We start from the raw sequence: 13,192 nt of genomic DNA, 5'->3' as shown, positions 1-13,192 counted from the left end.
AGGCTTGCGTTGTAATGACTAATGAAGTCAAGAGAAATATCTCTTGATGGCTATTGCTAAGCTAGTATTCAGAAGGACAGTGAATCCATTCAACACAAGGTAAAAGCGCATCAAGCATATTTTTTCGTTTTCCGAAACCCTCAAGTATCACGACACAGATTGTCGAGGATGAATTTGCAGCGCGGCTGTTATGTTCGATCGCCAAAATCCACGACGACTATCCAATAACACTATGCGTCATAGAAGCGTTATGATCTACCAACAGCTGAAGCATCTCCGGGTGATTATGTATAGTAGATCTGTGAAGCGATTTATCATCTTTCCTACGTATTTCCGGACGTCTCCCTATCTCAGCAATAATCAGAAGGGGGAGTTGAACAAACATAGCTTACAGCAATTGACGAACTAGAGAGAAAAGCCATTTTTAAATTCATCAAGACATACAGCGATCTAGATACAAAATTCATAACCTAGGTCACAGCTGATGCTAGGTAGGTCAGGATCCATTTCCGGGGGTTGTAATTTTATCTCTCAGCTAATCTATCAATTACGTGATCTGAGAATTCATGAACATTCATGATTGCACGTGTATTCTGAATTCTAAGATATTATCAGCCGAATTAAAGAGGAACAAGCTGAGCGTTGAATTTCGCGGCTGAACATTATGTAATGTAGCTGGTGTTGAGGCAACAGCTTACCGTGATTTGGAAAATACGATCTCATTAAACTTTTGCATTCGAGGAGGAAAATGTGATGAGAGATTGATTTGCGGCCATGAAAATATGAAATAAGCAACTCTGACTTGCTTCCCTGAGAGTCAAACAACCAATGAAAAGATGTTCGTGTCAAAGTTATACTCGGAAGCTCACCAAACAGCAACATGCGACATGTGACATTCGTGTAATCATCATACAGACGGATGTGTACCCAATAGTTCAGACTGTAGTTCCAAGAGAAGAGCTATTTGATTGCTGAATTATTCTCGACTATTAATCCTATCTTGCCCAAGAACAATGGACTTACTTGTAGACCCGAAGCGGGCATCCTGGAAGAATCAACGCTTAGGGAGGACTTATATTGGATTGTAGTGAACAACTGAATGAACTGTGATCGTAAACCAATGTCTAGTTTTTGATACTATCAGATAGGCGTAAAAGAAATGATGTTGGCTTGATCAGGGAATATGATGCTTCGATATACTTTGAGCAACAATAGAAGGATAGACCAATGCAATGTGTTCTTGATTGATTGACACTCTGGGTTGTCATTTTGTGCGGAAATTCCTTCTTTGATAAGTTTTGACAGAAAAATAGATAGACATATACAACATCAAGCACTTGTGTGAGGAGAAAAGAAAATCGTGAAAGCTCTCACTTGAACCATTAGCACGAAGAAAAAGGGAATTATCGTGACAGCCTACCCTAACCACCTACTTGTAGCTTGAGCGAAAATATTAGCAGGTTCTCGTCTCATCACAATTCAATTGATCACGACGTTGACCACACCGAACATACTTCAAGAGTAGGCCAACGAAAAGATCCCCTACAACCAAAGCGGTGATATCGAAACAATTGTTTTCCAAGGAGAAATATTTTCGGCGAAAGGTACTGTTACAAAAGCCGAACGGCATCTTCAAAACCCCGCATAGAATACAGTACAGATTGTAAAGAAAGATACTTACTTCCTTGCGGAGAAGAGTAGTGGAGTAATCTCCGAATTAACATCTCCTACACACCTCAAAAATAGCCAAGCATTACAAGAGCGTCGGGTGTATAAGATGCGATATGAATAGGCTGATTTGTTTGTTTGAGTACGTCTTTATTGCCTTAGCACCCCAGGTATCAAGTAGACAAATTATAAGCATACCATCCATGGATGCCACACAGTAGTAAAGTACCTGGAAATGAAGCTGACAGACTGCGAATCTATCGGTTCTATAATTCCGATTGTCATAATGCAGGCTGACAGTAACTGAAACATAACACTTGTATGCTTACAGTCTACGCTATACTTTATATCAAACAAAATAGACGTATCCTGCTATCCAATCATCCTCTCAGTATAGTACAGTGACCAGATCAGATCATATACTTACAACATCTATATTGAAAAACAGATATTTCCAACAAACTGTCTCACAGTAGGTAAGATCGGATATGATAGACCCGAGTCATCAGCACTCTATGACTCGGCTTCCACCTCTTCTGCCACATTCCCCCCAGCATATTAGCGGCACATATAAGGGTGTGTGTGGTCCCTGAATAAGGCTGGACCTTACATCTCATCTCGTCTCCAGTCAAAAGTCTACAGAGTACGATATACCGGTATGTACCCAGCATGACATTTCATCAGGATTAAAACAGCGACCCCCCCCCCTTCCCCAACTTTGGGGGCTAAAACTGCACAAATTATTTTTCGGGAACACTACTCCCCGATCACGTAAACATAAAAATTGGTTGCATCTACCTAGGTAATACCTGATCCGCTGCAGGGATTATCAAGCGTGAAAAGACTATATTCTATGGATTAGACGGTGATCTTAGGATAGCGTGAGCAATGAGCATGTAAGATTCAAGAAACTGGTGCGGTATATTTGGATGACTCGTACGGCGGGTGCATGCATATTGAAGGTATGCACACCTTGTCATTCAGCCCCTCTGATCCCATCCATCCCAAGTTCAAACGGCGCGTAGATGGAAAAACCCTCCGAGCGGTACATTTCTCGGATTCTAGTCTCCGTACTCGGGCCCGACGCGGAGGCTTTTGGGATTCGTCCGTTTGTTGCTGGGTATTATGATGCTATTCGTCGCACACCTGCATACTCCGTGCTGCTGTGTACTCTATGCTCCAAGGGGTATACAACACGTTGAATATGTGCGTACGAATGGATATACGAATACGTCGTAAGTTATACGGTAATTTGCGCAGTAGCTGCCGAACCTAAATAGATGATCATAAATCGTATATCCATCCATTGAAAATGATTCTGTAAAATCATCTGATAAAGGCCACGTTTTGTTTTCTCAAATATCCACATTACTATATTATATCCGCGGATGTGAAGAAATGTGTGTGTGATAGATGGATGGATGTGTTTAATAAACAAGTTCTAGTTTATCACTCACTTAATACTCCATAATGTTAATAACTTACTCATCCAACATCCACAACCTACAACCCACTGAATTCGGGAACATCAAATAGCATATCCGACCGGTAATGCGGCACTTCCTTCTCGCTCTCTCGCGATGTGTCGAATCTTCGATCGACGTTGACACTATCTACCTAGGTATATGCCCATGTATGGAATTCTGTACCGAGTAGGTAAAGTAAATCCCGCATTGAACCAGGGCCAGGAATATATTTTGACAGTTGATGTAATCATGGTTCGTGGTTCGCGGTTTGTGGTTCGTAGGTTGTATGTAGATTGTGATATAAAAATAAAAGATCATATCATATGATGTCTTGATTTTTACCATTTTTACCTAGGCTAGGTCAATGGATAGAACGGATACAGCGGGGCGGAGGGACTTGGTTGATAAAAGGCTTTTCATAATTACTCATGATGAGCAACGGAGAGGAGAAAGTCACTTCTGTCCGAATCCCTCCGCAAGCCACATGCATAATAATTTCACAACTACCTAGGTAATTCAAGACGGACTTCATTCAAACGCGCGCGCGAGCACTAAATTTTATGCAAAAAGACCAGCAAAAAGCTTACTCACCCCGTCCATGGACATTTGGGCTTTCTGTGGACATTCACATCCTGGTATATGCCGGACATGCATAAACTCCGCACCGTCGGGTTCTAATTGGTATCCTACAACGACCTAAAGACTGCTAAACCAGCAAGTTAAACAACCTTATCGTCTTAATAATCAACGCGGAGTGTGTTTGCGTATGTAAGCTTTCGTGGGATATTTACGAAGTACTGGCTATTTCCCACTTCAAGGTAGGGAGTTGAGGAGAGTGTAGCTTCACAATTGGTTAGTTCGTTCTAGATACGGTGAGCTAACTTCTACGAACTTCAATCTTCGAGATTGGTGTTGCTATTGATATTGATATGTCGATATCCTGGGATGTAGTAAAGACCCGACTCACTGGACGCATCCCCGCTCTATTTCCTAAATTCGAGTTTAGAGAGATGAACAACTTACATCACGTTTTTGGACTGTGACACTTTGCCACTAAGAGATAGAGAAGATGAAGGATCGTCTATTAGATAGACGCCGAGTTGACTATCTCTCGACTCTAAGAAAGAGCGCTGAAATTGTTGCCCCCAGGACCTAAAGGAGTCCTGGCTGGCTATTCTTCTTCAGTGAAACCCAAGAAAACTACACTAATCTATTTGATTAAGTATCCAAGTCCACATGGTCGCTTTGCCGCAACTCTAAAATATACATGTCGTCTATCATTCCCAAGTCAATCCTAGGATCCCACATATTCAACCAATTAACAATAACGCCCTGGTATATATATCCCTGTTCCTATAACTCCTTAATCCATGAATCGTGACCTTTTTAAATCCTCCGTCTTAAACCATAGTAAAGTGAGAGTGAAACCGCTCCCATGGTGAATACAGTAGATCCAGGTGATTACCAGGAAACCCTCCGAAAAATTACATTGTAAGTCGCAAACCGTTCTGTCCGAAGAACACTCATCGTTTTAGTAATTTGACAAATCCTGGCGGTAAGATTCATCTACAGATGAAAAGTCCCCGACTGGCTCATCAAAGCCCGTGGCAAACATGAGATCATTCGATGTTAAGTAAGATGCTTCGTCGAAAGAGTTACCAGCACCTTGGGTATTGAATAACAACATGTCGGGATCGTAGAATTGTGGATTCGAGAAGTCGTCAAGAGCCGGACTAGGGGATAGACATGGATCTTTTTGCAAGTGAGAAAGATATGGCGATGAAGATGACGAAGTGTGGAACTGATCAGAATGTTCAGAATATGATAATGGTGTGCTTGCCTGGTAAACAGGTGAGAATGTTGAGTTGATAGACTGTAATGGTGAGTTTGTATAATGTGTGGTAGAGAACGATGATACTGTAGACGAGGCAGATAATGCTGGTTGCTCTTGAGAGTTATAAGGCTGTGGCTGTATTTTTAGTCCAGGTGCTCGACGGACATCCACTGCCGCGGTATTTCGATTGCTGAATGACTCCCTCGCCGGAAAGTTTGATGAATCATTCATCATGTTTCCTACAAGCACATTGACGTTTGAAAATTGGCTCGTACTTGCTGACTTAATCGTGGGTCCATGTGAAATCCTAGAATTGTCTAGTTTTCGATCTTGGTTAACCGATTGCTGCTGGGGTTGAATAGAAGCCTCATCTAAACAACGCTGCGCTGTCTCTGGTAAAGGAGTAAATGAGTCTGACTGATAAATCGGTAAAGGAAGCCATTGGGAAAATGTTGGTGGAGTTTCTGGGGAAGTTTCTTCCTCGATAGATTCCGGTGAAGCTGCCTCTTCGCTAGACCTGGTGGCTTCGGTCTGGCTCCCCTGCTCAAGTTGCGATCTCTCTTCTGCTAAAGATTCTGCTGATAATCGAGCCAGTAGAGCTGGGGCGTCCTCAATGAAGTTTTCTGGAAGTCCAGGTGCATTGCGTATACATCCGAGTGCCTGAGCTATATCATGAATAACCACAGGTCCTTTTCCTCCGTCCTTCATCCTAGGCTCTGCAAAAGTCCATTCCTCTCTATTTTTTACCATGCGCCAGAGCTTGTCGGTGACAAGTATCATGGCCTGATTACTATGTTCTAAGCACTCAGTGTATCTGAGTTTATATGTCAGATGCCGTTTTGTACGACTGTGGAAATTTACTCACCCTGGAGGATACTTTTTGATTTCCGTATGCTTTCCATTACCTGACTCGCATATCACATTGGCATCGACACAGGCATTGCAAGCAATATCACGTTCAATATCGCACTGTTGTATGATTAGAACTTGAAAGACAAATTTCTTTATACGATGATATACATACTTTTATCTTTTTATTGCGACAACGCTCACATGCTCTCGTAGCTCTTTTATGTCGTTTGCCAGCTTCACTGGGAGATGTAGGAACTAATTGTCCACCAGACTTACCCTCTCTCTTGCGCTTTCGTACCACATGTTTTGAACCCTTCGGGTGATTTATGTCGTCGGAATTAGTCATCTTGAAATTGAAATCCCAAATGGAGTGATCATCAATGAGGGTTTTCAAAGAATGGAAGTGTTTCCAGAGAAAAGCTGTGGAAGACTTTTCCGAGAGTATAGAAACTAATAAGATGCTACTGAGTACTAAGTAAGTTTGAAGTTAAAGATTTATAAGGTCGAAATGACATGCAATGCAATTGTGGGATTATGCGTGATTATAAACTATGTATCACTTGGAAAGGTCGACCGTTAATTATATGAAAATAATTAAAAATGGGAACCCCAAGTGCTAGGCGCCTTTTGATATCTAATGGCGGACCTGGAAGGAAACCTTATACCCGTCGACCGAAACGGCGGGTGATATTTTTGATTATGTGAGGTGGTCCGGTGGAAAAGAAGGCGCGTCCCCTTGCCGATAAAGTCCTAGACTCTTGGATCCCAGTCATTCGGATTGAATCCTTAAGTCCGCGCAGTCAAATAAAGTAAAATAAGTAATCATGCATGGGTTCTCCCAAGCTCCTACACTCCGTAGAGTCGATTCAAGATTGGCATCGAATGGATTGCGGGATATGGACTTTTCGTGTATTCAGGTTCGACGTTGGGGACGGATGAGATTACCAGGATTGGTGTTGGAAGTAACTCGGTATCAATATAAATGGTTATATGGAAATATAAAGGAATTGCATTTTTCGCTTCTCGCATCACTCCAAAATGTTGGAATGAAGGGATGAAGGGTGAAGGGTAAAGGGGTGGGAAAAAAGGTTCATGATAGTCAAACAGAACAGGGCATTGGTGGTGCCAATTTTGAATGATAAGAATGAATGATTTAAGACCAATAGGGTATGTTTTCAATGTGAGTATATTCGTCGTCCATCGTAATTTTACACACATCATCATCATGAACATCAGTTGGGCATAATTAGATTCATGAATTAGACTAAAGGGGAACTTAAAACTCTAATTTGTGACTACATGTCACCGAAGTCAAACTTGACTCTTGAGTTACTAGGGATAGCATAAGGTTAGACTTGCAAAAGAAATGGAGTACTGCCGCTTTAATGTCCTCTTCTGACCGTATTAGATTCTAGAAGGAGAATCTATACGTACTCTGGACACGGTGATGATACTTTGATCTCGTAAGCATTGAAATCCATGATGTTATCCCATCCCACCTCGAGCCGGCCTCAAATCCACCCTCACCCGTGAACACTTTAAATATCCGGAAGTAGGTACCTACCCAGGTATAGAACAAAATTGATATATATGAGAGATCCAAAAGATCCAAAGATCCAACAGCTCCAAACGCTCCAAAAGCTTCGAGAACTCAATTCAATCTCCCTTACATCAAGCATTGACCATGATGTGATGGTCGATGATGACAAAACATCTACGGACTGCAATGGCTTGATAGATAATCAGTGGGTAATCAAGTTTAAGTTGCATAACCATGCTGGAATATATCCTTATATCCTAATATCCGAGCGAAAATTGAGGTATTTTTTATTCAAATTTCTCTTCGTTCCACGCATGAATGTCATTCCTACAGGGCTGACACATCTTAGTATCCAACCGCGGTGAATTACGCAAAGTATACAGTGGGGCTATACTTCAAGAATTTTCATGGAAAATCAAAAAAGTCCGTAATAACCGGTTCACGTTCCGATCAAGTCTCCGTTCGTATGGACAGAGTTAGATCTGACGAGCTTCATGAGGTCGTGAAGTTGTCTATCAATCTACTGACTATAGTGTTCCTACTGACCATACAGCCGACCATACAGTCTCGACAAACAGCGAACCGAGAGACTCAATCTTTCCGTTCAATGGTATCAGTTTCCTCCCATCAACGCGAGCACACTCCCAAAGTTTATTTGACACAACGCCAACAGAGCAATGCACGCAGGTGATTTGTACCTTATCGATGTGTCAATTGCAAATCATACATATGTACACCTAGCTACACAACATTCATCGTCATCGTCATCACGATCACCATCACGATCACGATCACTAGCACGAAGAAAAACTTAGTTGGAGCTACCTAGGTAGTTAGCTAGACGTGCCTAGAGGTCCCGACGGCTCTATCCATAACTGTTGATACAGACGATTAATCAATTTTTTTTCCAGATGCTGGATTAGTTTGCTCTTTTGCTGGTTATTGAATTCCAACCGTGATTACTATTTCTATACCTGTCATACCGTTTCCAATTATGATTTCATCATTGGATCAGATGGTAGATGTGCATATCTATCTAGCAGATAAACTACCGGTAACTATCATGGAATCATTTTCCACAACTCCAAAAACGTGATCGGAAATTCCAATTGACCGTTTCCCCGCTCAAAATTCGGTATTCAAAGGGCACCAGGGCATACCAAATATAATCGTATATATTCTTTTGAACCTAATCCATCAACAGAAACTTTTCTGTTACAGCCAAAAGGCATCAAGCAGAATCCTTGCATTTGACAGTGCATGCGATTGAAGAGCCCCCACCAAGCACAAAACTGATCGGATGCCGTTCTCTTCCACATGGCAATTAGATAAAATTCTCCATCGAAACAAATCGCGCACATCGTTGACGAAAACGCGGTGATGTCCACTTTTAGCAACTCGTCTCGTTTGGGAAAAAGAACCGCCGGAAGTGAGCAAAATCCGTCTACCGACATGATTCCCACTAGCGCAGTCGAATAAGGTTAACGATTAATGGGAGGAGGCTGAGCTCGAGGCTGAGGTACTTTACAAAGTACTTTCATATCAATCTATACGAAGTGAACAGATTACTGGCTGCAACAATCTGCATCCGACTGAAGATCAATCCTCTTCTGTGGTTAACGCTTCCCCGCACGGTGATATGATCAAATGGTCATATTGACAGCGTCGTGCCGCTTCTACGGAAGATCGTTATCTTAAGACCACTGGTGGACGTTATTTAAGACGTTATCACTAAAAAGCCCAACCAAGTTCGTTCCAAGAAGGCCTCAAGTCAATTGGCACATCTTTTTAAACCTCAAACGAAAAACGCCATTTTTACATACATTTCAAGATTCCCACACCGTCGACAGCAACCAGTATCTTTATGCGTTGTAAAGCAGCCTTTCTATCAAACCACTCCCTCGCGCCCAGTGGCTCGTCCAGCACATCCTACCTCCAATTGGAATCCTTGGCATTGTGAACAAAAGCTTCGCATACTGTATATCGCATTCCGTATCCGAGGTCACTCTACAAGCATGCATCGCCTCGACGGCAATACGCGTCTCGAGTTTGTATCAAGAAATGCCAAGCACTATATGAAATTGAGAAGGGCATGGCTACCTGACTGTATTCAGATCAATTCTCCTATTGATCTTCTGGCATCCAAGATCACCAAGATACGAACCCGCCAATCGTATGCCATTGCTTTCGCCCAAGAGCGGAGAACTGCTTGGCATGTCACGTGATATCTATTATTGGCCAGCTAATAACTATGGTTTCCATATTCTACTGTTGCAGGCAACATTGGCTGAAAGATTTTATATATTGAGTAGTATCTTGTGTAACCATTGTGTGTAATTGCTCACATCTGTGACAATACTGGCTACAGATGACAACACTCGAGACCAGAGGATCGTCCGCTATCTTTCATGATGCCTAAAAGTCCAAGACTAAGAAGATATCGACAGTGTACTAATCAATTGTAGCATCTGATATACATTGACACTGCATGATTTTGAAGTAAAACGTCAACACTGATAAGGCAAGGCTGATCTATATTCATACAATTTTCTTTATTACTACACACTTCGCGAGATCGAAGAGGAACATATATCGATTGTCCATCAGATAATCATCACAAAACCTACATAGTGTAGTAACCATCTGTCATGCGGTTTAGCATAATTCGATTCTATGGGTTCAGGTTTACTTTCAAGATCCTCCTATTTCTTATCTCCACATTTCCTTCGGTACTTGAAGAGTAAAAGGTTACGTAGGCCAGTGCCTATGAATGTTGGAGCTATGTAAAAGATCGGACACATCAAATCAAATCTGAAGATCTGAAAATCCTTTCGTTATTATACTTTCATTTTAACAACTTTCAGTCATGCCATTGAATTTAGAACTTCTCTCAGCCGCCTGTTCGAAGAATAGTTGATCAGCCTAAGTGGGTTTCGTTTCACCGGAAATACGTTGGGGCTAGTTGAGACGTTGATCCCTCAACTCTGCACTCCATCTGGAAATACGGTAACCGTTTTTCACAGGAAGTATACTGAAGTCCCCACAAATATCTCATAAAAACCGTCCCAGACATTCTTTCGATGTTGCAAGTAGTCCGTCCTTGTAGCTCCAAAGCTCTCGACTCAGGACTGAAAGAGATAGGATAATCCTACAATCATAGAACATCATCGCTATCCAATTCGCGGACTTTCTTATGGGGAAAGTCTGGAGAAGATGGAGATCCCAATGTAAAACATGGGGAATCCGAGGAATTCCATACTTGACGACTTGCAACAAAAGTCGTATATTGGGTTGTTTTAACTCGATCGAATCCTGTTCATATGACTTCGAAGCTAGAGCATGGGAAAGTCTCAAAGGATATGGAATTACAAACAATCCCATATCTGTCAATTTGCAAAAGGACATTACTTGCTGAGTGTTAGTTTTTGATCTTTTTATGACAATGTTGCCTCGCCTCACAATTAAAAGAAGGCGACGGATTTTAGGTCGATTTCGACAGCATAGTATTTTATGATTGTTACAAGAGCCGGCGGATGAAAATATTTCCAAGCGTACTAAAAATCTGCATCCGTTCTACATAGGGCTGGCTAGGTGGGCACAGAACTACATCGATGTCTTAGCTACTGTCGCAGTTGAGACAGTCTCTCAGTCCTCGGATGATTGTTAGCTTGGTTCGCGTCGTCTCCGCTACTCTCGCATTTTCTTTTCCTCTTCTCGGGAAATATGCCACTTGTCCTTGAGTAAGACTTTGATAATGTCTATCGCATTGCTACAAAGGTTGTGAAGTGTGACACGCGGAGTAGTAGGACCAGGAAAGTATTAAGCACATATTTGATTAATCGAATTGGAGAATTCCTATAACGATGGCTCATCAGAGGATACATTAGGTATCCATATCGAATCATCGATTTGGCAATCCATTACATTTCATTTCATTTACGGTATTTCCATAGATGATCCTGAATTGAAGGGAGGAAAGAAAAGCAAGCATAATTACTTTGTTTGATTACGCTAATTCTGCCTGCCGCTTTCGACGAGCATTCGTTCTTTTATTCCTATCTAATGCTACGTTTCTAATCAAAGAGTTTCTCATATTTTGTTGGAGAAGAAGAGTTTGAAAATATCTCAAACTTGTGTAAGTGACAGATGTGATTTATTACGGGTGTGGTGTATGAAGTGAGTGTATTTGCTGCCCTTAATTCTCACTATCATGAGTTATCACGAGAATAAAATGATCACAAATTGGAAAAGCTGACATTCCACAATCGATGCACTGAAGATGTGTGCCAGGCTTCAAAGGTTGTAAATTACATTGCACAATGTTTTTGGAATACCTTGAGTTGAATTCTAAACTAAAGCATAGGGAAAAATGCAAAACACCGAAACGCCCAGCGACCAGCCCGCAGTCTCGACTCCCTGTCTCCCAACTATGGTAACTTCCACTTCTTGGCCTCCGCCTTGCTTCTTACTACGTTTACGCCAGTCTTATTTATGTCACGCTCCTTATCAGTATGGGGACTTACTCTGCGATTTTTACCACTATTTATCTTGGGCTTCTCGGGTGCAGATGCTGGAGTCTTAGAACTTGTCTGGGGTTCCGATCGGTCTCTTGATCGGTCTCTTGACCGGCCTCTTGTTGTCTTAGAACTATCACCAGTTGGCGCAGGACTCGGCATAGGAGCCTTCATGGGTAGATACCCTTCTTCTTTTTCCCACCCCCATGGATGTTTGCTGAATCGAAGTTTCTCATCAGGCTTCCTTTCACGCGGTTTAGGTTGAGGGAGAAGTTTTTTGGCCTTATTTTTCTCTTCATTATCTTTCAAGCTCTTAACAGCCATGTTGTATTCCACCACTTCAGGTACCTCTTCCATCATCGTCTTAGCTCCCTCTGCCTCGCGGTGCGTTTTCACGTGGTCCTCATGGGCGAGGTCACTCATGACTTTTTCTGCTTCCTCAAAGGCCGGAATATTTTTATTTTCATTCCTCAACTTGTCAAGCTCTTTCTTTGAAGCCTTTCCACCTCGGGCGCTTATGAATTTCTTCACCGCATCCTTGACTTTTGTGGTGTCAAAAGTTTTTTTTGCATTCCAATATTTCTTAACATCTGCCCGGTCCTTGTTCTTCTCGACATTCTCGCAATGTGTCTTGTAGTATTGAACTTTTTCGTTCGCTTCAAGCCTTGCAATAGTTGCCCTAGTTATATCTTCCTTCGAACTTGACATTTTGGTTGGATCTGAATAGATATTTTGTAGATTCGTTTATTCCGTAATTACTGTTTATGAGGAGAGATGACTCTTATATATTGATAGCTATGTTCGGGTTGTAAGGTTGTAACTTGAGAAGTTTAAACTAGTGAATAGTTGTCGTGATCTTGAGTTGATTGTTGTGATGATGTTGTTATTGATGGATAGAGTCGTGCTTTTATACATCCCACAAAATCTCTCAGCTCCACCAGAATGTAGGTAGTAACACAACATAACGTCACAAAGTTCCATTATCGATTAAATTTCTTCACTTTTCACCGGTCTGAGTGGTGTCGATGGACGTGAGCACAATTTTCGATCAAAAGTACGGTTGCCCTGGTCAACGACCACCCGAACACCCAAATAGATATCATATCCGAATTGATATTGACCTTTACATTAGATATGGGTCTGATGCCTGCTTGTTCAAGGCCGGATCGTAGGTCGGCCCATCGCTCATTTTTCAGTGAAAATTAGGCATCAGCTAGATGGTCTACTATTTGGTCCAATTTTCCACACTTTCGATAGCTTTGATACTCATTCATGATCATAGTTTCAGCTAGAAAAAATCTTCCAGTGAAGCACATTG

At 41.8% G+C, this 13,192-nt stretch overlaps 3 protein-coding genes across 3 annotated transcripts; 1 reads left to right on the top strand and 2 right to left on the bottom strand.

Moving 5' to 3' along the window:
• Positions 1-4,665: 4,665 nt before the first annotated feature.
• EAE97_010478 (uncharacterized protein) lies at positions 4,666-6,166 on the bottom strand (the record flags this gene model as incomplete). Its single annotated transcript, XM_038880993.1, has 3 exons — positions 4,666-5,782; positions 5,834-5,937; positions 5,993-6,166. 3 exons carry the CDS (start codon positions 6,164-6,166, stop codon positions 4,666-4,668), a joined length of 1,395 nt encoding a protein of 464 aa, XP_038728111.1.
• Positions 6,167-9,375: 3,209 nt separating this feature from the next.
• On the top strand, positions 9,376-9,585 carry EAE97_010477 (uncharacterized protein; the record flags this gene model as incomplete). Its single annotated transcript, XM_038880992.1, has 1 exon — positions 9,376-9,585. One exon carries the CDS (start codon positions 9,376-9,378, stop codon positions 9,583-9,585), a length of 210 nt encoding a protein of 69 aa, XP_038728110.1.
• A 2,202-nt stretch (positions 9,586-11,787) lies between these two features.
• EAE97_010476 (uncharacterized protein) lies at positions 11,788-12,582 on the bottom strand (the record flags this gene model as incomplete). Its single annotated transcript, XM_038880991.1, has 1 exon — positions 11,788-12,582. The coding sequence occupies one exon, from the start codon at positions 12,580-12,582 to the stop codon at positions 11,788-11,790; it is 795 nt and encodes a 264-aa protein (XP_038728109.1).
• Positions 12,583-13,192: the final 610 nt, after the last annotated feature.

Source organism: Botrytis byssoidea (genome assembly GCF_014898295.1).
Source record: "Botrytis byssoidea strain MUCL 94 chromosome Unknown BBYS_028, whole genome shotgun sequence".
Lineage (NCBI taxonomy): Eukaryota > Fungi > Ascomycota > Leotiomycetes > Helotiales > Sclerotiniaceae > Botrytis > Botrytis byssoidea.
The sequence above is the reverse complement of the archived record's forward strand: the minus strand, read 5'-3'. Positions and strand labels throughout refer to the sequence as shown.